This window comes from Copidosoma floridanum, unplaced genomic scaffold, assembly GCF_036245765.1.
Source record: "Copidosoma floridanum isolate Cflo_tuat_1 unplaced genomic scaffold, Cflo_Japanese_pri ptg000014l, whole genome shotgun sequence".
Classification (NCBI taxonomy): Eukaryota; Metazoa; Arthropoda; class Insecta; order Hymenoptera; family Encyrtidae; genus Copidosoma; species Copidosoma floridanum.
Window position 1 is genome coordinate 1,365,692 of NW_028321891.1, and position 24,142 is coordinate 1,389,833.

General features: G+C 35.3%; 1 protein-coding gene across 1 annotated transcript in view; it reads left to right on the forward strand.

The window, feature by feature from the left end:
- RhoGAP100F (Rho GTPase activating protein at 100F) overlaps positions 1 to 23,616 on the forward strand; it is a 55,256-nt gene extending 31,640 nt beyond the window's left edge. The window contains exons 12-18 of the mRNA XM_089592097.1: positions 287 to 924; positions 1,003 to 1,144; positions 1,238 to 1,357; positions 1,441 to 1,601; positions 1,693 to 1,885; positions 2,583 to 3,079; positions 22,888 to 23,616. Coding sequence (XP_089448223.1) covers positions 287 to 924; positions 1,003 to 1,144; positions 1,238 to 1,357; positions 1,441 to 1,601; positions 1,693 to 1,885; positions 2,583 to 3,079; positions 22,888 to 23,379 — 2,243 coding nt within the window. The 3' untranslated portion in view covers positions 23,380 to 23,616. The remainder of the gene's footprint in view (positions 1 to 286; positions 925 to 1,002; positions 1,145 to 1,237; positions 1,358 to 1,440; positions 1,602 to 1,692; positions 1,886 to 2,582; positions 3,080 to 22,887) is intronic.
- Positions 23,617 to 24,142: the final 526 nt, after the last annotated feature.

Genomic DNA, 24,142 nt, shown 5'->3' on the forward strand with positions numbered 1-24,142 from the left:
AAACTAAATTCGCTCCAAACTACACGAAACCAAATTAAAATCGTCCGTCATCCCGACTGTGATGCCCAATCGATTTTTCTCGCGTTCTACCAAAGCCGCTTGTAAGTACCGAGCGATGTGCGAAATTGTGTCGGAGATTTTCTTCAATTACTTTCCTATTGCAATCGAAAAAGCGATTCAACTACCACGAATTTTCCAAACTCACAGAAAACTCAATTGCAATTGTAAAAGAAAAAAAAAAAACCATACAACAGCCCAAATAACCCTCCGAATGATGCCCCACCAGAGTTCCTCAAGTACAAGCTGGAAAAGCCGCAGCAGCAGCAAGTGGGCACCCCGAGTTCGACGAGCTCTCTCCTGAGCTCGATAGCGGACGGCAGCGGGGTAGGCGGCAACTCGGCACCCGGTGACTTCTCCACCGGCGTGAGCGGCCTCCTATGGGTGCACCTACTCGCGGGCCGGGGTCTGCGCGCGACGACCGCCTCGAGCTCCACGGCCACAACCCCCTCGACACCCTCGGGCCAACCAAGCCTCGTCAACTGCAGCCTGCGCGACCTCTACTGCGTCCTCGAGTGCGACCGGGTGCACAAGGCGCGCACGGTCGTGCGCACGGGCGACCTCATGTTCGACTGGGACGAGAGCTTCGAGCTCGACCTCGTGGGCAACCGGCAGCTGGACCTCCTCGTCTACTCGTGGGATCCCCAGTACAGGCACAAGCTCTGCTACAAGGGCTCGGTACACCTGGCCACTCTGCTCAGGGAATCGCCCGTTCACCAGCTCGCCGTCAAGGTCGAGCCTCGGGGCACCATATACCTCAGGCTCAAGTACACCGACGCCGGCCAAACTTTCCGCAGGCGGGGACTGCCCATCATATCCCTCGCCACGAGGATAGCGCCCCTCTTTGGCATAGACCTCGACACTGTTGTACGTATATCCACGTAGCAGGTTATTGTTATTATTATTATTATTATTATTATTATTAAAAAATAATTTGTACCGCAGGTGGCTCGGGAGAGCAAAACTGGCGGGGTTCCAGGAGGTGTGTCGACAGCTCTGGCGATGGGTGGCAGCGGCGTGCCCAACGTCCCGATAATCGTTTGGCGCTGCGTCGAGGAGGTCGAAAGACGCGGCCTCGACATAATTGGTAAATTGAATTCTAAAAGTACCTGTCCATTTAGCCTTTGACCCATACCCGAGCCTGCGGACCTGTTAAACTTCTTGCCTTTTCGTCCGACAGGCTTGTACAGGTTGTGCGGATCCGCGACCAAGAAGCGCATACTGAGGGAGGCCTTCGAGAGGAACGCAAGATCGGTCGACCTGTCCTCCGACAACGTGCCGGACATCAACGTCATAACTGGTAATTACCACCCTTTGATAACAGTACTCCAAAGTATATATGTACACACAAAACTGCATCCAATAATGTTATGGCTCTTGTAGGTGTGTTGAAGGACTACTTGAGGGAACTGCCGGAACCACTGTTCACCAAGTGCCTCTACCAGATGATGGTCGACGCGCTCGGGGTCTGCATACCGGACGACCTGCAGGGCAATGCAAAGTTAATGTTCAGCATACTCGACTGTCTGCCCACTGTTAATAAGGTATACACACGCCCACACGTTATCATTTTATTGCCCGTATAACTGTGATGTTGGGGGACACATTGTTTGATTCGAATCAATTGCCTTGCAGTGCACGTTGATCTATCTGCTCGACCATCTGGCAATGGTGATATCGCAGTGCAACAAGATGTCGCCGGGTAGCCTGGCCATATGTTTCGGTCCTGTGCTGATGCTCCACTCGGACGACTCGGGGGCTCCCCTGGACTTCCAGCAGCCGATCGCCGTGCTCAAGTACCTACTCGAGATCTGGCCCGTCAAGTCAGGTAATGTGATCATTCCGACCCGCGGAAGCTACGCTTCGACATTCACCAATCACCAATGGCAATGCTTTTTTTATTTCCTTTGATTTTTCACTCTATATCATTAAATTTGTTTTACCGTTATCCAACAATTTTTTTTTTTTTTTTCAACTACCTATCGTACATACGTTCACCTACAATTTTTATACACGGAGATAAGTGGTGGTAGTTTAAACTACGAATGAAAATTACTGAGATCACTGTCTCCGTGTACACAATTACTTTTTTGATCATCGACACATTAAACACACATACAACAGAATTTTACATTATTTTTCACTGTGTACGTTGCACCAGTACGTTTTATTTGAGCTATCAGAGCTTTGGTTATTTTTTAGCACACACTTTAGCAACACTTGATTAACCATGCCTCGAGCTGAATTATATATTTATAACTTCCAGTCGTTGCACACATACGATGAATAATTTTCCCCTTCCACATGTGATTAAACAAAGAGAGGAAATAATAATAAGTAGCCGTTGTTGAGGCTCTTGCAAAAGCAATCCGAGAATGGTATTATATGTATATATTTAATGTGGTTATTGGGGGTCTAGGGGTTGAGGATTGCTTTCGCAAAGAGTTGACTAGCAATAGTGTCCCACTCGATAGACCCCACAACCCTGCAAGGGCCGAATAATCAGTAGCTCATTTCACAGACAGTTCGGAAGATTTCTTCAATCGGTTCAACGCTTCCACGAGTTACCTCGCTCGGCAGTACCAGCAACAGTGCTTCGCACCATCCTGTCCAGGTGTCAACTGCCTCTCAGCTGTTGCACCACCATCAGCAGCAATTGCAGCAGCATCATCCAACTGTATCAATGCAACAGCAGCCGAGTCAGCAGCCAATTCAGCAGCAGCAGCCATCGCCGCAGCAGCAGCCGCAGCAGCAGCCAACCCTGGCATCCCGCCAAGCGCAGCAGCAGCAGTCGCAGCAGCAGCCGGCAACCTTGCCTCGAACAGGGCTGCCCTGGCAGCAGCCACCCTCACTTCATCATCATCAGCAGCAGCAGCAAACAGCCTCAACCATTACAACTACCTCGGCCGCTCGCCCGTATATACTCCCGACTGCTACCCTAGCCCACCAACAGCTCATCACAACTCATTCGTCGTCCCGGCCTCATCCGCCACCGCCGCCGCCGCCAATCAAGCCGCGTCAGGTTTGTCTTTCGAAGGTCCTTCCCTCTTGGAGCTTTGCTATTTTTTCATCTCTCACCCCTATACTTGATCAAAGTTCAACAATCAATGTAACACCGTTCAATTTGGCTTTTGCTCCTTTTTTTTTCCTTCAAATTTTATTGTCTCGCAATAAAATACATTAATGAAAAGTACATCAGCCGTATACAAAAAGTTGTTTTACAATCAATAAGAAAATTTGAGAATCTTAATATAAGAAAAAAATAAAATAAAAAAAAAATCTTTGTGTAACTTTGACAATAAGTTTTGGTAATTCTGTGTGTTACAAAAAATTTTTCACCGAACACACCCTTGACTATGCCAATAGAAAAAGAACATACCAATAGCACTACTAAAAACACAAAATTTTGCTCTTAAAACAATGCCAGAACAGTGAACGCATGTATATATCTAAATAACAAAGGCATCGAGAATTAAGCGATAGTTTCAGCTCATACAAATCATAGAATAATTCTTTTTTAATGAACATACTCTAAACTTCGGCGATACTTTAAAGAAACATTTTAACAACTAGAACTACGTCAAAACAGGCAACTATATCACTGCGAACGACTACAAAGCCATAATATAACGGTAATGTCAAAAATTTCGGCTAAACGAATAGCCGAAATATAAAACACCCGTATCTCCGTAAATAATGTATATATAATGCGAAATAAGAAAAAATATAAGATCATTAAAGTTATTAAAAATTTATTTAGGAATTTAATCAAACTATGCACTAGCCAGCAGTAAGAAAAAATATAATCTTCTAATAATCCTTTTAGACAATCTACAGTATCTATCTAAAAGACTACAAAGCCATATTGATAGTGCCAAATAAAAATTTTTTGTTGAAAAAATTGCCGAAACTTAAAACGCCCGTATCTCCGTAAATAAGAGAGATGTCAAGATATTAGCTGTATTTTAAGATCATTAAAATTTGCAAAATTATTTTTTGTATTTAACTCAATCTATGCACTTACCAGCATTAAAAAAATATAGATAAACCAATAATATGACTTTTAGACGGTCTACTGTGTCAATCTAGATGACTACGAAGCCGTACTATTACTGCCAACTTAGAATTCTCACCTAAAGAAATAGCCGAAACTTGAAACGCCCGTATCTCCGTAAATAATGGAGATATCGCAAAATTAGCTATAATTAGAGATCATTAAAATTTATAAAAATGTTATTTTGTATTTAACTCAACCTATGCACTAGCCAGCATTAAAAAAATATATAATCCACTAATATTACTTCTAGACAGTCTACTGTATCAATCTAAACGACTACAAAGCCATTCTATTTCTGCTCACTGAAAAATTTTAGGAAAAATAATAGCCGAAACTTGAATCGCCCGTATCTCCGTAAATAATAAGTTTGAGATCATTAAAATTTATAAAAAATTTTTTTGTAATTAACCCAAACTATGCACTGTTCAGCATTTGGGAAAATATATAATTAACGAATATTACTTCTAAACAGTCTACTGTATCAATCGTAACGACTACAGAGCCATAGTATTACCGCCAATTTACAATTTTTGGCTAAAAAAATAACCGAAACTTGTAACGCTCGGATCTTTGTAAACATAAGAATATAGCAAAATTAGCCATAATTTAAGATCATTTGAATTAGAAAAAAATTCCGTTTTGTATTGAACTCAATCTATGCACTAGCCAGCATTAAAGAAATATAGATAATACAAAAATATTACTTCTAGACAGTCTACTGTATTAATCTAGACGTCTACAAAGCCATACTATTACTGCAAACTTAAAATTTTCGGCTAAAGATATTGCCAAAACTTAAAACGCCCGTAACTCCGTAGATAATGAAGATAGGGCGAAATAAGCCTTATTTTGGGATCATTTAAATTTTTGGATAATTTTTTTTTTTTTAATTCGAAATGTAGGTTTTTGCCATCGGTCAAAAAACATTTTGAACTTTGTCATCAGCCTCTGGGATAGTCCCTTGTATTGCTAAGGATCTTTAGAGAGCCACAGCATTGTCAAAAGAACGGAATATTAAAAAAAAAAATGTCCAAAACTTCAAACGCCCGTATCTCCGTAAATAATAGAGATAGGGTAAAATAAGCCTTATTTTGGGATCATTCAAATTTTTAAATAATATTTTTTTTTAATTTAAAATGTAGGCCTTTGCCATCGGTCAAAAATATCTTTAACTTTGTAATCAGCCTCTGGGAGAGTCCCTTGTATTGCTAGGGATCTCTAGAGAGCCACAGCATTGCCGATAAGAGGAAATATTATAAACAAATATGTCCAAATTTTTAAACGCCCGTATCTCCGAAAATAATGAAGATAGGGCGAAATGAGCCTTATTTTGGGATCATTTAAATTCTTGAATAATTTTTTTTTTAATTTAAAATGATGGCCCTTGCTATCAGTCAAAAAATATTTTTAACATTATCATTATCCTCTGAGATAGTCCCTTGTATTGCTAAGGATCTTTAGAGAGCCACAGCATTGTCAAAAGGACGGAATATTAAAAAAAAAAAATGTCCAAAACTTCAAACGCCCGTATCTTCGTTAATAATGGAGATAGGGTAAAATAAGCCTTATTTTGGGATCATACAAAGTTCCAAATAATTTTTATTTAATTTTAAAATGTAGGCCTCTGCTATCAGTCAAAAAATATTTTTAACATTGTCATCAGCCTCTAGGATAGTCCCTTGAATTGCTAGGGATCTCTAGAGAGCCACAGCATTGCCGATAAGAGAAAATATTATAAACAAAAATGTCCAAAACTTAAAACGCCCGTATCTCCGTAAATAATGGAGATAGGGCTGAATAAGCCTTATTTTGGGATCATTTGAATTTTTGAAATAATTTTTTTTTTTATTTCGAAATGTAGACCTTTGCTATCAGTCAAAAAATATTTTTAACATTGTCATCAGCCTCTGGGATAGTCCCTCGTATTGCTAAGGATCTTTAGAGAGCCAAGGCATTGTCAAAAGGACGGAATATTAAAAAAAAAAAATGTCCAAAACTTCAAACGCCCGTATCTCCGTAAATAATGGAGATAGGGTAAAATAAGCCTTATTTTGGGATCATTCAAATTTTGAAAAAATTATATTTTTTTTTAATTTAAAATGTAGGCCTTTGCCATCGGTCAAAAATATCTTTAACATTGTCATCAGCCTCTGGGATAGTCCCTTGTATTGCTAAGGATCCTTAGAGAGCCACAGCATAGTCAAAAGGACGGAATATTAAAAAAAAAAAATGTCCAAAACTTCAAACGCCCGTATCTCCGTAAATAATGGAGATAGGGCGAAATAAGCCTTATTTTCAGATCATTTGAATTTTTACATAATTTTTTTTTTAATTTTAAAATTTAGGCCTTTGCCATCAGTCGGGAAATATTTTTTACTTTGTTATCAGCGTCTGGAATTGTCACTTGTATTGCTAGGGATTTCTAGAGAGCCACAGCCTTGCCAAAAAGAGGAAATATTATAAACAAAAATTTTTAAATTTTCAAACGCTTGTATCTTCGTAAATAATGGAGATAGGGCGAAATAAGCCTTATTTTGGGATCATTTAAATTCTTGAATAATTTTTTTTTTAATTCGAAATGTAGGCCTCTGCTATCAGTCAAAAAATATTTTTAACATTGTCATCAGCCTCTAGGATAGTCCCTCGTATTGCTAAGGATCTTTAGAGAGCCAAGGCATTGTCAAAAGGACGGAATATTAAAAAAAAAAAATGTCCAAAACTTTAAACGCCCGTATCTACGTAAATAATGGAGATAAAGCGAAATGAGCCTTATTTTGGGATCATTCAAATTCTTAAATAATTTTTTATTTTAATTCAAAATGTAGGCCTTTGCTATCAGTCAAAAAATATTTTTAACATTGTCATCAGCCTCTGGGATAGTCCCTCGTATTGCTAAGGATCTTTAGAGAGCCAAGGCATTGTCAAAAGGACGGAATATTAAGAAGAAAAAATGTACAAAACTTCAAACGCCCGTATCTCCGTAAATAATGGAGATAGGGCGAAATAAGCCTTATTTTCAGATCATTTGAATTTTTACATAATTTTTTTTTTAATTTTAAAATTTAGGCCTTTGCCATCAGTCGGAAAATATTTTTTACTTTGTAATCAGCGTCTGGGATTGTCACTTTTATTGCTAGGGATCTCTAGAGAGCCACAGCCTTGCCAAAAAGAGGGAATATTATAAACAAAACTTTGTAAAACTTTAAACGTCCGTATCTCCGTAAATAATAGAGATAGGGCAAAATAAGCCTTATTTTCGGATCATTTAAATTTTTAAATAATTTTTTTTTTTAATTCGAAATGTAGGCCTCTGCTATCAGTCAAAAAATATTTTTAACATTGTCATCAGCCTCTGGGATAGTCCCTCGTATTGCTAAGGATCTTTAGAGAGCCAAGGCATTGTCAAAAGGACGGAATATTAAAAAGAAAAAATGTACAAAACTTCGAACGCCCGTATCTCCGTAAATAATGGAGATAAAGCGAAATAAGACTTATTTTGAGACCATTTTAATTTTTGAATAATTTTTTTTTTTAATTTGAAATGTAGGCCTTTGCCATCGGTCAAATAATATTTTTTACTTTGTAATCAGCGTCTGGGATTGTCACTTTTATTGCTAGGGATCTCTAGAGAGCCACAGCCTTGCCAAAAAGAGGAAATATTATAAACAAAAATTTTTAAATTTTCAAACGCTTGTATCTTCGTAAATAATGGAGATAGGGCGAAATAAGCCTTATTTTGGGATCATTTAAATTCTTGAATAATTTTTTTTTTAATTCGAAATGTAGGCCTCTGCTATCAGTCAAAAAATATTTTTAACATTGTCATCAGCCTCTAGGATAGTCCCTCGTATTGCTAAGGATCTTTAGAGAGCCAAGGCATTGTCAAAAGGACGGAATATTAAAAAAAAAAAATGTCCAAAACTTTAAACGCCCGTATCTACGTAAATAATGGAGATAAAGCGAAATGAGCCTTATTTTGGGATCATTCAAATTCTTAAATAATTTTTTATTTTAATTCAAAATGTAGGCCTTTGCTATCAGTCAAAAAATATTTTTAACATTGTCATCAGCCTCTGGGATAGTCCCTCGTATTGCTAAGGATCTTTAGAGAGCCAAGGCATTGTCAAAAGGACGGAATATTAAAAAGAAAAAATGTACAAAACTTCAAACGCCCGTATCTCCGTAAATAATGGAGATAGGGCGAAATAAGCCTTATTTTCAGATCATTTGAATTTTTACATAATTTTTTTTTTAATTTTAAAATTTAGGCCTTTGCCATCAGTCGGAAAATATTTTTTACTTTGTAATCAGCGTCTGGAATTGTCACTTTTATTGCTAGGGATCTCTAGAGAGCCACAGCCTTGCCAAAAAGAGGGAATATTATAAACAAAACTTTGTAAAACTTTAAACGTCCGTATCTCCGTAAATAATAGAGATAGGGCAAAATAAGCCTTATTTTCGGATCATTTAAATTTTTAAATAATTTTTTTTTTTAATTCGAAATGTAGGCCTCTGCTATCAGTCAAAAAATATTTTTAACATTGTCATCAGCCTCTGGGATAGTCCCTCGTATTGCTAAGGATCTTTAGAGAGCCAAGGCATTGTCAAAAGGACGGAATATTAAAAAGAAAAAATGTACAAAACTTCGAACGCCCGTATCTCCGTAAATAATGGAGATAAAGCGAAATAAGACTTATTTTGAGACCATTTTAATTTTTGAATAATTTTTTTTTTTAATTTGAAATGTAGGCCTTTGCCATCGGTCAAATAATATTTTTTACTTCGTAATCAGCGTCTGGGATTGTCACTTTTATTGCTAGGGATCTCTAGAGAGCCACAGCCTTGCCAAAAAGAGGAAATATTATAAACAAAAATTTTTAAATTTTCAAACGCTTGTATCTTCGTAAATAATGGAGATAGGGCGAAATAAGCCTTATTTTGGGATCATTTAAATTCTTGAATAATTTTTTTTTTAATTCGAAATGTAGGCCTCTGCTATCAGTCAAAAAATATTTTTAACATTGTCATCAGCCTCTAGGATAGTCCCTCGTATTGCTAAGGATCTTTAGAGAGCCAAGGCATTGTCAAAAGGACGGAATATTAAAAAAAAAAATGTACAAAACTTCAAACGCCCGTATCTCCGTAAATAATGGAGATAGGGCGAAATAAGCCTTATTTCCAGATCATTTGAATTTTTACATAATTTTTTTTTTAATTTTAAAATTTAGGCCTTTGCCATCAGTCGGAAAATATTTTTTACTTTGTAATCAGCGTCTGGGATTGTCACTTTTATTGCTAGGGATCTCTAGAGAGCCACAGCCTTGCCAAAAAGAGGGAATATTATAAACAAAAATTTGTAAAACTTTAAACGTCCGTATCTCCGTAAATGATAGAGATAGGGCAAAATAAGCCTTATTTTCGGATCATTTAAATTTTTAAATAATTTTTTTTTTAATTCGAAATGTAGGCCTCTGCTATCAGTCAAAAAATATTTTTAACATTGTCATCAGCCTCTGGGATAGTCCCTCGTATTGCTAAGGATCTTTAGAGAGCCAAGGCATTGTCAAAAGGACGGAATATTAAAAAGAAAAAATGTACAAAACTTCAAACGCCCGTATCTCCGTAAATAATGGAGATAAAGCGAAATAAGCCTTATTTTGGGACCATTTTAATTTTTGAATAATTTTTTTTTTTAATTTGAAACGTAGGCCTTTGCCATCGGTCAAAAAATATTTTTAACTTTGTAATCAGCGTCTAGGATAGTCCCTCGTATTGCTAAGGATCTTTAGAGAGCCAAGGCATTGTCGAAAGGACGGAATATTATAAAAAAAAAATGTCCAAAACTTCAAACGCCCGTATCTCCGTAAATAATGGAGATGGGGCGAAATAAGCCTTATTTTGGGATCATTCAAATTTTAAAATAATATTTTTTTTTAATTTAAAATGTAGGCCTTTGCCATCGGTCAAAAATATCTTTAACATTGTCATCAGCCTCTGGGATAGTTTCTTGTATTGCTAGGGATCTCTAGAGAGCCACCGCATTGTCTAAAAGAGAAAATATTATAAACAAATAGTCTAAAACTTTTAACGCCCGTATCTTTGTAAATAATGGAGATAGGGCAAAATAAGCCTTATTTTCGGATCATATGAAGTTTCAAATAATTTTTATTTAATTTTGGAATGTAGGCCTTTGCGAACGGTCGAAAAACATTTTGAACTTTGTCATCAGCCTCTGGGATAGTCCCTTGTATTGCTAGGGATTTCTAGAGAGCCACAGCCTTGCCAAAAAGAGGAAATATTATAAACAAAAATTTTTAAATTTTCAAACGCTTGTATCTTCGTAAATAATGGAGATAGGGCGAAATAAGCCTTATTTTGGGATCATTTAAATTCTTGAATAATTTTTTATTTTAATTCAAAATGTAGGCCTTTGCTATCAGTCAAAAAATATTTTTAACATTGTCATCAGCCTCTGGGATAGTCCCTCGTATTGCTAAGGATCTTTAGAGAGCCAAGGCATTGTCAAAAGGACGGAATATTAAAAAGAAAAAATGTCCAAAACTTTAAACGCCCGTATCTCCGTAAATAATGGAGATAAAGCGAAATGAGCCTTATTTTGGGATCATTCAAATTCTTGAATAATTTTTTATTTTAATTCAAAATGTAGGCCTTTGCTATCAGTCAAAAAATATTTTTAACATCGTCATCAGCCTCTGGGATAGTCCCTCGTATTGCTAAGGATCTTTAGAGAGCCAAGGCATTGTCAAAAGGACGGAATATTAAAAAGAAAAAATGTACAAAACTTCAAACGCCCGTAATTCCGTAAATAATGGAGATAGGGTAAAATAAGCCTTATTTTCAGATTATTTGAATTTTTACATAATTTTTTTTTTAATTTTAAAATTCAGGCCTTTGCCATCAGTCGGAAAATATTTTTCACTTTGTAATCAGCGTCTGGGATTGTCCCTTGTATTGCTAGGGATCTCTAGATAGCTACAGCATTGCCAAAAAGAGAAAATATTATAAACAAAGATGTCCAAAACTTGAAACGCCCGTATCTCCGTAAATAATGGAGATAGGGCGAAATAAGCCTTATTTTCGGATCATTTGAATTTTTAAATAATTTTTTTTTTTTAATTCGAAATGTAGGCCTTTGCCATCGGTCAAATAATATTTTTTACTTTGTAATCAGCGTCTGGGATTGTCACTTTTATTGCTAGGGATCTCTAGATAGCTACAGCATTGCCAAAAAGAGAAAATATTATAAACAAAGATGTCCAAAACTTAAAACGCCCGTATCTCCGTAAATAATGGAGATAGGGCGAAATAAGCCTTATTTTGGGATCATTAAAATTTTTGAATAATTTTTTTTTTTAATTTAAAATGTAGGCCTTTGCCATCGGTTAAAAAACATATTTAACTTTGTAATCAGCCTCTGGGATAGTCCCTTGTATTGCTAGGGATCTCTAGAAAGCCACAGCCTTGCCGAAAAGGAAAAATATTATAAATAAAAATTTGTAAAACTTGAAACGCCCGTATCTCCGTAAATAATGAAGATGGGGCGAAATAAGCCTTATTTTGGGATCATTTAAATTTTTGAATAATATTTTTTTTTTTAATTTGAAATGTCGGCCTTTGCCATCAGTCAAAAAATATTTTTAACTTTGTAATCAGCCTCTGGGATAGTGCCTTGTATTGCTAGGGATCTCTAGAAAGCCACAGCCATGCCGAAAAGAGAGAAAATTATAAACAAAAATGTCCAAAACTTTAAACGCCCGTATCTCCGTAAATAATGGAGATAGGGCGAAATTAGCCTTATTTTAGGATCATTAAAATTTTTGAATAATTTTTTTTTTTAATTTAAAATGTAGGCCTTTGCCATTGGTCAAATAATATTTTTTACTTTGTAATCAGCGTCTGAAATAGTTCCTTGTATCAATAGGGATCTCTAGAGAGCCACAGCCTTGCCGAAAAGAGAGAAAATTATAAACAAAAATGTCCAAAACTTTAAATGCCCGTATTTCCATAAATAATGGAGATAGGGCAAAATAAGCCTTATTTTCGGATCATTTGAATTTTTAAATAATTTTTTTTTTTTAATTCGAAATGTAGGCCTTTGCCATCAGTCAAAAAATATTTTTAACTTTGTTATCAGCCTCTGGGATAGTGCCTTGTATTGCTAGGAATCTCTAGAGAGCTACAGCATTGCCAAAAAGAGGAAATATTATAAACAAAGATGTCCAAAACTTAAAACGCTCGTATCTCTGTAAATGATGGAGATAGGGCGAAATAAGCCTTATTTTCGGATTATTTAATTTTTTTTTTCAATTTTGAAATATAGGCCTTTGCCATCGGTCAAAAAACATTTTTAACTTTGTAATCAGCCTCTGTAATAGTCCCTTGTATTGCTAGGGATCTCTAGAGAGCCACAGCCTTGCCGAAAAGAGGGAATAATATAAATAAAGATGTCCAAAACTTTAAACGCCCGTATCTTCGTAAATAATGGAGATAGGGCGAAATAAGCCTTATTTTGGGATCATTAAAATTTTTGAATAATTTTTTTTTTTAATTTAAAATGTAGGCCTTTGCCATTGGTCAAATAATATTTTTTACTTTGTAATCAGCGTCTGGGATAGTCCCTTGTATTGCTAGGGATCTCTAGAAAGCCACAGCCATGCCGAAAAGAGAGAAAATTATAAACAAAAATGTCCAAAACTTTAAACGCCCGTATCTCTGTAAATGATGGAGATAGGGCGAAATAAGCCTTATTTTCGGATTATTTAATTTTTTTTTTCAATTTTGAAATATAGGCCTTTGCCATCGGTCAAAAAACATTTTTAACTTTGTAATTAGCCTCTGGGATAGTCCCTTGTATTGCTAGGGATCTTTAGAAAGCCACAGCCTTGCCGAAGAGAAAAAATATTATAAACAAAAATTTGTAAAACTTTAAACGCCCGTATCTCCGTAAATAATGGAGATAGGGCGAAATTAGCCTTATTTTAGGATCATTAAAATTTTGAAATAATTTTTTTTTCAAATTCGAAATGTAGGCCTTTGCCATCGGTTAAAAAACCTTTTTAACTTTGTAATCAGCCTCTGTAATAGTCCCTTGTATTGCTAGGGATCTTTAGAGAGCCACAGCCTTGCCGAAAAAAAAGAATATTATAAACAAAAATGTCTAAAACTTTAAACGCCCGTATCTCCGTAAATAATGGAGATAGGACGAAATAAGCCTTATATTGAAATCATTTGGATTTTTGAATAATTTTTTTTTTTAATTTAAAATGTAGGCCTTTGCCATTGGTCAAATAATATTTTTTACTTTGTAATCAGCGTCTGGGATAGTTCCTTGTCTCAATAGGGATCTCTAGAGAGCCACAGCCTTGCCGAAAAGAAAGAAAATTATAAACAAAAATGTCCAAAACTTTAAACGCCCGTATCTCCGTAAATAATGGAGATAGGGCGAAATAAGCTTTGTTTTAGGATCATTAAAATTTTAAAATAATTTTTTTTTTAAATTCGAAATGTAGGCCTTTGCCATCGGTTAAAAAACATTTTTAACTTTGTAATCAGCCTCTGGGATAGTCCCTTGTATTGCTAGGGATCTCTAGAGAGCTACAGCATTGCCAAAAAGAGGAAATATTATAAACAAAGATGTCCAAAACTTAAAACGCTCGTATCTCTGTAAATGATGGAGATAGGGCGAAATAAGCCTTATTTTCGGATTATTTAATTTTTTTTTTCAATTTTGAAATATAGGCCTTTGCCATCGGTCAAAACACATTTTTAACTTTGTAATCAGCCTCTGTAATAGTCCCTTGTATTGCTAGGGATCTTTGGAGAGCCACAGCCTTGCCGAAAAAAAAGAATATTATAAACAAAAATGTCTAAAACTTTAAACGCCCGTATCTCCGTAAATAATGGAGATAGGACGAAATAAGCCTTATATTGAAATCATTTGGATTTTTGAATAATTTTTTTTTTTAATTTAAAATGTAGGCCTTTGCCATTGGTCAAATAATATTTTTTACTTTGTAATCAGCGTCTGGGATAGTTCCTTGTCTCAATAGGGATCTCTAGAGAGCCACAGCCTTGCCGAAAAGAAAGAAAATTATAAACAAAAATGTCCAAAACTTTAAACGCCCGTATCTCCGTAAATAATAAAGATAGGGCGAAATAAGCCTTGTTTTAGGATCATTAAAATTTTAAAATAATTTTTTTTTTAAATTCGAAATGTAGGCCTTTGCCATCGGTTAAAAAACATTTTTAACTTTGTAATCAGCCTCTGGGATAGTCCCTTGTATTGCTAGGGATCTTTAGAGAGCCAAGGCATTGTCAAAAGGACGGAATATTAAAAAAAAAAAATGTCCAAAACTTCAAACGCCCGTATCTCCGTAAATAATGGAGATAGGGTAAAATAAGCCTTATTTTGGGATCATTTGGATTTTTGAATAATTTTTTTTTTTAATTTAAAATGTAGGCCTTTGCCATCAATCAAAAAATATTTTTAACTTTGTAATCAGCGTCTAGGATAGTCCCTTGTATTGCTAGGGATCTCTAGAGAGCCACAGCCTTGCCGAAAAAAAAGAATATCATAAACAAAAATGTCTAAAACTTTAAACGCCCGTATCTCCGTAAATAATGGAAATAGGACGAAATAAGCCTTATATTGGGATCATTTGGATTTTTGAATAATTTTTTTTTTTAATTTAAAATGTAGGCCTTTGCCATCAATCAAAAAATATTTTTAACTTTGTAATCAGCGTCTAGGATAGTCCCTTGTATTGCTAGGGATCTCTAGAGAGCCACAGCCTTGCCGAAAAAAAAGAATATCATAAACAAAAATGTCTAAAACTTTAAACGCCCGTATCTCCGTAAATAATGGAGATAGGGCGAAATAAGCCTTATTTTCGGATCATTTGAATTTTTAAATAATTTTTTTTTTTTAATTCGAAATGTAGGCCTTTGCCATCAATCAAAAAATATTTTTAACTTTGTAATCAGCGTCTAGGATAGTCCCTTGTATTGCTAGGGATCTCTAGAGAGCCACAGCCTTGCCGAAAAAAAAGAATATCATAAACAAAAATGTCTAAAACTTTAAACGCCCGTATCTCCGTAAATAATGAAGATAGGGCAAAATAAGCCTTATTTTGGGATCATTTAAATTTTTAAATAATTTTTTTTTTAATTTTAACATTTAGATCTTTGCCATCGGTCGAAAAATATTTTTTACTTTGTAATCGGCGTCTGGGATAGTCCCTTGTATTGCTAGGGATCTCTAGAGAGCTACAGCCTTCCTGAAAAGAGGGAATATTATAAACAAAAATTTGTAAAACTTTAAACGTCCGTATCTCCGTAAATAATGGAGATAGGGCAAAATAAGCCTTATTTCGGATCATTTAAATTTTTAAATAATTTTTTTTTTTTAATTCGAAATGTAGGCCTTTGCCAAAGGTCAAATAATATTTTTTACTTTGTAATCAGCGTCTGGGATAGTCCCTTGTATTGCTAGGGATCTCTAGAAAGCCACAGCCTTGCCGAAGAGAGAGAATATTATAAACAAAAATTTTTAAATTTTTAAACGCTTGTATCGTCGTAAATAATGGAGATAGGGCGAAATAAGCCTTATTTTGGGATCATTCAAATTCTTGAATAATTTTTTTTTTTAATTCGAAATGTAGGCCTTTGCTATCAGTAAAAATATTTTTAACATTGAAATCAGCCTCTGGGATAGTCCCTCGTATTGCTAAGGATCTTTAGAGAGCCAAGGCATTGTCAAAAGGACGGAATATTAAAAAAAAAAAATGTCCAAAACTTCAAACGCCCGTATCTCCGTAAATAATGGAGATAGGGTAAAATAAGCCTTATTTTTGGATCATTTAATTTTTTTTTTCAATTTTGAAATGTAGGCCTTTGCCATCGGTCAAAAAACATTTTTAACTTTGTAATCAGCCTCTGGGATAGTCCCTTGTATTGCTAGGGATCTCTAAAGAGCCACAGCCTTGCCGAAAAGAGGAAATATTATAAACAAAGATGTCCAAAACTTAAAACGCTCGTATCTCTGTAAATGATGGAGATAGGTTGAAATAAGCCTTATTTTCGGATCATTTAATTTTTTTTTTCAATTTTGAAATGTAGGCCTTTGCCATCGGTCAAAAAACATTTTTAACTTTGTAATCAGCCTCTGGGATAGTCCCTTGTATTGCTAGGGATCTCTAAAGAGCCACAGCCTTGCCGAAAAGAGGGAATATTATAAACAAAAATGTCCAAAACTTTAAACGCCCGTATCTTCGTAAATAATGGAGATAGGGCGAAATAAGCCTTGTTTTTGATCATTAAAATTTTGAAATAATTTTTTTTTTAAATTCGAAATGTAGGCCTTTGCCATCGGTTAAAAAACATTTTTAACTTTGTAATCAGCCTCTGGGATAGTCCCTTGTATTGCTAGGGATCTCTAGAAAGCCACAGCCTTGCCGAAGAGAGAGAATATTATAAACAAAAATTTTTAAATTTTCAAACGCTTGTATCTTCGTAAATAATGGAGATAGGGCGAAATAAGCCTTATTTTGGGATCATTCAAATTCTTGAATAATTTTTTTTTTTAATTCGAAATGTAGGCCTTTGCTATCAGTCAAAAAATATTTTTAACTTTGTAATCAGCGTCTAGGATAGTCCCTTGTATTGCTAGGGATCTCTAGAGAGCCACAGCCTTGCCGTAAAAAAAGAATATCATAAACAAAAATGTCTAAAACTTTAAACGCCCGTATCTCCGTAAATAATGGAGATAGGGCGAAATAAGCCTTATTTTGGGATCATTTAAATTTTTAAATAATTTTTTTTTTTAATTTTAACATTTAGATCTTTGCCATCGGTCGAAAAATATTTTTTACTTTGTAATCGGCGTCTGGGATAGTCCCTTGTATTGCTAGGGATCTCTAAAGAGCCACAGCCTTGCCGAAAAGAGGGAATATTATAAACAAAAATTTTCAAATTTTCAAACGCTTGTATCTTCGTAAATAATGGAGATAGGGCGAAATAAGCCTTATTTTGGGATCATTCAAATTCTTGAATAATTTTTTTTTTTAATTCGAAATGTAGGCCTTTGCCATCGGTTAAAAAACATTTTTAACTTTGTAATCAGCCTCTGGGATAGTCCCTTGTATTGCTAGGGATCTCTAGAAAGCCACAGCCTTGCCGAAGAGAGAGAATATTATAAACAAAAATTTTTAAATTTTCAAACGCTTGTATCTTCGTAAATAATGGAGATAGGGCGAAATAAGCCTTATTTTGGGATCATTCAAATTCTTGAATAATTTTTTTTTTTAATTCGAAATGTAGGCCTTTGCTATCAGTCAAAAAATATTTTTAACATTGTCATCAGCCTCTGGGATAGTCCCTCGTATTGCTAAGGATCTTTAGAGAGCCAAGGCATTGTCAAAAGGACGGAATATTAAAAAAAAAAAATGCTTAAAACTTCAAACGCCCGTATCTCCGTAAATAATGGGGATGGAGCGAAATAAGCCTTATTTTGGGATCATTTAAATTTTTGAATAATTTTTTTTTTTAATTTTAAATGTAGGCCTTTGCCATCGGTCAAAAAATATTTTTAACTTTGTAATCAGCCTCTGGGATAGTCCCTTGTATTGCTAGGGATCTCTAGAAAGCCACAGCCTTGCCGAAAAGAGAGAATATTATAAAAAAAATTTGTAAAACTTTAAACGCCCGTATCACCGTAAATAATGGAGATAGGGCGAAATTAGCCTTATTTTAGGATCATTAAAATTTTGAAATAATTTTTTTTTTTAATTTGAAATGTAGGCCTTTGCCATCGGTCAAAAAATATTTTTAACTTTGTAATCAGCGTCTAGGATAGTCCCTTGTATTGCTAGGAATTTCTAGAGAGCCACAGCCTTGCCGTAAAAAAAGAATATCATAAACAAAAATGTCTAAAACTTTAAACGCCCGTATCTCCGTAAATAATGGATATAGGGCGAAATAAGCCTTATTTTGGGATCATTTAAATTTTTGGATAATTTTTTTTTTTAATTTAAAATGTAGGCCTTTGCCATTGGTCAAATAATATTTTTTACTTTGTAATCAGCGTCTGGGATAGTTCCTTGTATCAATAGGGATCTCTAGAGAGCCACAGCCTTGCCGAAAAGAGGGAATATTATAAACAAAAATGTCCAAAACTTTAAACGCCCGTATCTCCGTAAATAATGGAGATAGGGCGAAATAAGCCTTGTTTTAGGATCATTAAAATTTTGAAATAATTTTTTTTTTTAATTCGAAATGTAGGCCTTTGCCATCGGTTAAAAAACATTTTTAACTTTGTAATGAGCCTCTGGGATAGTCCCTTGTATTGCTAGGGATCTCTAGAAAGCCACAGCCTTGCCGAAAATAAAAAATATTATAAACAAAAATTTGTAAAACTTTAAACACCCGTATCTCCGTAAATAATGGAGATAGGGCGAAATAAGCCTTGTTTTAGGATCATTAAAATTTTGAAATAATTTTTTTTTTAAATTCGAAATGTAGGCCTTTGCCATCGGTTAAAAAACATTTTTAACTTTGTAATCAGCCTCTGGGATAGTCCCTTGTATTGCTAGGGATCTCTAGAAAGCCACAGCCTTGCCGAAGAGAGAGAATATTATAAACAAAAATTTTTAAATTTTCAAACGCTTGTATCTTCGTAAATATTGAAGATAGGGCGGAATAAGCCTTATTTTGGGATCATTCAAATCCTTGAATAACTTTTTTTTATAATTCGAAATGTAGGCCTTTGCTATCAGTCAAAAAATATTTTTAACATTGTCATCAGCCTCTGGGATAGTCCCTCGTATTGCTAAGGATCTTTAGAGAGCCAAGGCATTGTCAAAAGGACGGAATATTAAAAAAAAAAAATGTCCAAAACTTCAAACGCCCGTATCTCCGTAAATAATGGAGATGGGGCGAAATAAGCCTTATTTTGGGATCATTTAAATTTTTGAATAATTTTTTTTTTCAATTTGAAATGTAGGCCTTTGCCATCGGTCAAAAAATATTTTTAACTTTGTAATCAGCCTCTGGGATAGTCCCTTGTATTGCTAGGGATCTCTAGAAAGCCACAGCCTTGCCGAAAAGAGAGAATATTATAAACAAAAATTTGTGAAACTTTAAACGCCCGTATCTCCGTAAATAATGAAGATGGGGCGAAATAAGCCTTATTTTGGGATCATTTAAATTTTTGAATAATTTTTTTTTTTAATTTGAAATGTAGGCCTTTGCCATCGGTCAAAAAATATTTTTAACTTTGTAATCAGCGTCTAGGATAGTCCCTTGTATTGCTAGGGATCTCTAGAGAGCCACAGCCTTGCCGTAAAAAAAGAATATCATAAACAAAAATGTCTAAAACTTTAAACGCCTGTATCTCCGTAAATAATGGAGATAGGGCGAAATAAGCCTTATTTTGGGATCATTTAAATTTTTGAATAATTTTTTTTTTTAATTTAAAATGTAGGCCTTTGCCATTGGTCAAATAATATTTTTTACTTTGTAATCAGCGTCTGGGATAGTTCCTTGTATCAATAGGGATCTCTAGAGAGCCACAGCCTTGCCGAAAAGAGAGAAAATTATAAACAAAAATGTCCAAAACTTTAAACGCCCGTATCTCCGTAAATAATGGAGATAGGGCGAAATAAGCCTTATTTTCGGATCATTTGGATTTTTAAATAATTTTTTTTTTTAATTCGAAATGTAGGCCTTTGCCATCAGTCAAAAAATATTTTTAACTTTGTAATCAGCCTCTGGGATAGTGCCTTGTATTGCTAGGGATCTCTAGAGAGCTACAGCATTGTCAAAAGGACGGAATATTAAAAAAAAAAAAATGTCTAAAACTTCTAACGCCCGTATCTCCGTAAATAATGGAGATAGAGCGAAATAAGCCTTATTTTGGGATCATTCAAATTCTTGAATAATTTTTTTTTTAATTTTAACATTTAGATCTTTGCCATCGGTCGAAAAATATTTTTTACCTTGTAATCGGCGTCTGGGATAGTCCCTTGTATTGCTAGGGATCTCTAGAAAGCCACAGCCTTGCCGAAAAGAGGGAATATTATAAACAAAAATGTCCAAAACTTTAAACGCTCGTATCTCCGTAAATAATGGAGATAGGACGAAATAAGCCTTATATTGGGATCATTCAAATTTTTGAATAATTTTTTTTTTTAATTTGAAATGTAGGCCTTTGCCATCGGTCAAAAAATATTTTTAACTTTGTAATCAGCGTCTAGGATAGTCCCTTGTATTGCTAGGGATCTCTAGAGAGCCACAGCCTTGCCGTAAAAAAAGAATATCATAAACAAAAATGTCTAAAACTTTAAACGCCCGTATCTCCGTAAATAATGGAGATAGGGCGAAATAAGCCTTATTTTGGGATCATTTAAATTTTTAAATAATTTTTTTTATTTTAATTCGAAATGTAGGCCTTTGCAATTGGTCAAAAAATAATTCTACTTTGTAATCAGCCTCTGGGATAGTCCCTTGTATTGCTAGGGATCTCTTGAGAGCCACAGTATTGTTAAAAGGACGAAATATTACAACAAAAATGTCCAAATTTTCAAATGCCTGTATCTCCGTAAATAATGGAGATATCTCGAATTTAGCCATAATTTTAGATCATCAACATTTATTAAAATTTATTTTTGTAACTTACTTAATCCATGTACTAGACAGCATTAAAAAAATATGATTCACTCATTTTACTTCTAGACAGTCTACTGTATTAATCTTAACGACTACAAAGCCATGCTTTTACTGCTACCTTAAAATTTTTGGCTATAGAAATTGTCGAAACTTAAAACGCCTGTATCACTGTAAATAATGGAGATATCGTGAAATTAGCCATAATTTGAGATCATCAAAATTTATAAGAACTTTTTTTTGTAATTGAATTAAACTATGCACTAGCCAGCATTAAAAGAAATATATACTCTTCTAATATTACTCTTAGACAGTCTACTGTATCAATCGAAACGACTACAAAGCCATACTAATACTGCAAACTGAAAATTTTCGAGTATAGAAATTGTCGAAACTTAAAACGCACGTATCTTCGTACATAATGAAGATATCGCAAAATTAACCATAATTTGAGATCATTTACTTTTATAAAATTTTATTTTTGTAATTTACTTAATCTATGTACTAGCTAGCATTAAAAAAATATATAATCCACTTATATTTCTTCTAGACAGTCTACTGTATTAATCTAAGCGACTACAAAGCCATTCTATTACTGCTAACTTAAAATTTTTGGCTCAAGAATCCTCCGAACCTTAAAACGCCCGTATCTCCGTAAATAACGGAGATATTGCGAAACTAGCCATAATATCGCCAAATTAGCCATAATTTGAGATCATTAAAATTAAAAAAAAATTTTCTTTGTATTTAACTCAATCTATGCATTAGCTAGCATGAAAAAAACATATATAATTAACTGATATTACTTTCAGAGAGTCTACTGTATCAATCTAAAGGACTACAAAGCCATATTATTTTTGCCCAGTTAAAATTTTTATTTAAGAAATAGCTGAAACTTAAAACTCTCGTATCTCCGTATATAATGGTGATATCGCATTATTAGCTGTATATTCAGATCATTAGAATTTAAGAACCTCTTTTCTGTAGGTTAATTAAACTATGCTCTAGCTAGCATTAGAAAAAATTTCAAACAGAAAATATTACTTTAAGACAGTCTTCTATATTATTTTCAACGACTACAAATCCATAGTATTACGGCATTTTTAAAATTTTCGGCTATAGAAATATCCAAAATTTTTAACACCTGTATCTCCGTAAATAATTGTTATTTGAGACTAATAAAGTTGAATAAGTTTTTTTATCTTAATAATAATGAGCTTAAAAAAATCGTTTGTTATTCTATATAATCTGGCCTCTAGTCATTTTTTGTAAAACCCATGGCAATCTGGATAATATCTATTAGACAGTTTACTGTGTAAATTCTATTGACTACACAGCTATTACCTCACTTACAATTTGAAATTCTAGGTCAGATTAACAGATTATTCTTTTAGTGCTGTTATGTAGCTTACATTTGACAAAAAAATCTTTTTATAAGTACACAAAATATTTGTTTTATAGCCTTATTCAAACTTTCATCTTACACTATTTATGCGTATTCAGTATTATCAGTTTAAATAAGTCGAACTTCATGTTATTGTTATTTATCATTTATTCATAATTATTTTTACCACTCTCTGAATTATTTTATCAATGTAGACTTGGTCTTTTGTAAGTATCACTAAATACTGCATGACTTTGCGATCGAGGAGAAAAGATCACTATGTACTCAAGTTCATTGTCTGCGCATAGCATGACAGTTACAAGTTTAAATAATTTTTGGATTTTATCTGTTCTTACGCGTTTTAGTGAATTAAATAGAAAGAAAAAAATGATGTTGCATAAGTAATGTTTTTACGCTCTGCTGCTGTAAGATGTCTTTTTTTCCTACTGTCTAGTACGATAATACCTGTAGACAAGTACCTGTTTTGCCTTGTATTACCAATAACCGCAAATGCTTCTGTTCTCGGTTTTCGGAATTACGCATAAAAACTTTTCGTACCTATGATTAATCAGTTACCCAACTAAATCACCTACGTCAATAAGTGATACTTTTAGCGAGACATTTAACTGGCGATGAAACTAAATTGTATTTGGGCATCGAAGAAGAAAATAATAAATAAAAAAAATTCTCTTTGTCCTCTTCTCTGCAGCAAGTGATAGTCTCCTCGCCCGGTTCACCTAGCAGCGAGGACTCGAACAGCTACCAGGAGTCAGTTAAGCCGAGCCGCAGCCCAGTCGCGTCCACGACGCCACCGACCATCATCACAACAACCAGCGGAAGCCCGTCAGCCCCAGTGACGACGATGGCCCCGCCCATCAAGCCCCTACTCCACTCGACCAACCCTTTCCTCAGTTCGATGAGCAACGGCAACGGAACTAGCGGCGGAGGTGGTAGCGGCATCAGCGGCCTCATCAACTTCTTCGGCAACGGCTCGGCCGCGACGGGTGCGGGAATGAACAGTAACAACGAGCAGGTCACACCAGCCAGCAGCGTCGACACGGAGGAGGATGGCACCGGCGTCAACCACGCCGACGAGGAAGCCGAGAACGAGGTCGAAGCCGACGCCGAGGCCAGTGACGACGATCGCCTCAACGTAGGTGGCAAAAAGCCAGCAGCGAAGCCACCCCCTCCGCCCCTATGAGAGGACGAGTCGGGGGTCGCGAGAAGCAGGCGCCCCGACTACCGCTACATGAACGGCGGCCTCTAAGCGTCATAGTTTCTGTAACTATTGTTGAGGCACGCCATATAAAAAAATACGTACATTTGTCATCCATACGATGCATTGAAAAATACAGATTTTCGCACCTGTGCAACGGACGCGCGCGCGATGTTACACCAGACCACAGGAGCTCGCTACGTACTCTTCTCTGTTGTTTCGTACGCTTGTATACCACGGGGTACGTTCCATTTTTGGGATCCCTCCCTTCCACCCCCCGCTATTTATCCGCAGTATAGCATAATATCGTGTACAGAGAACCAGCACCTATATCGTCGTCGTCGCCTGTCCGATGTCACACGGCTGGTCCGAGAATCGCCGATCGAACGTATAACCGGGAAGAGCTAAGAACCTCTGTCTATGCACAGAATAATATAATTATGTATACTTACGTGTGTCCGTATACTTCACGCCGTGTGTATTATATACAAAAAAAAAAAAAAAAGAAGTGTGTGCGCACTAGGAGGTAATAAAAAATACATGATAAGTACATACGTAATATTGCGAAAGGATGAATATAGGCGCGTGTGTTTGCGGGATGCGAAACGAGTTGCGCGCGCGGAATGTGTAGGTATTATTATTTTTGGTTTGTTGATAAAAAAGTAAAATCGTTAAGGCTTCGGTGTTTCGCGAGATGTATAAATATTGCTGAGAAGAACGTGCGTCAGATCACGAATGTGGATCCATA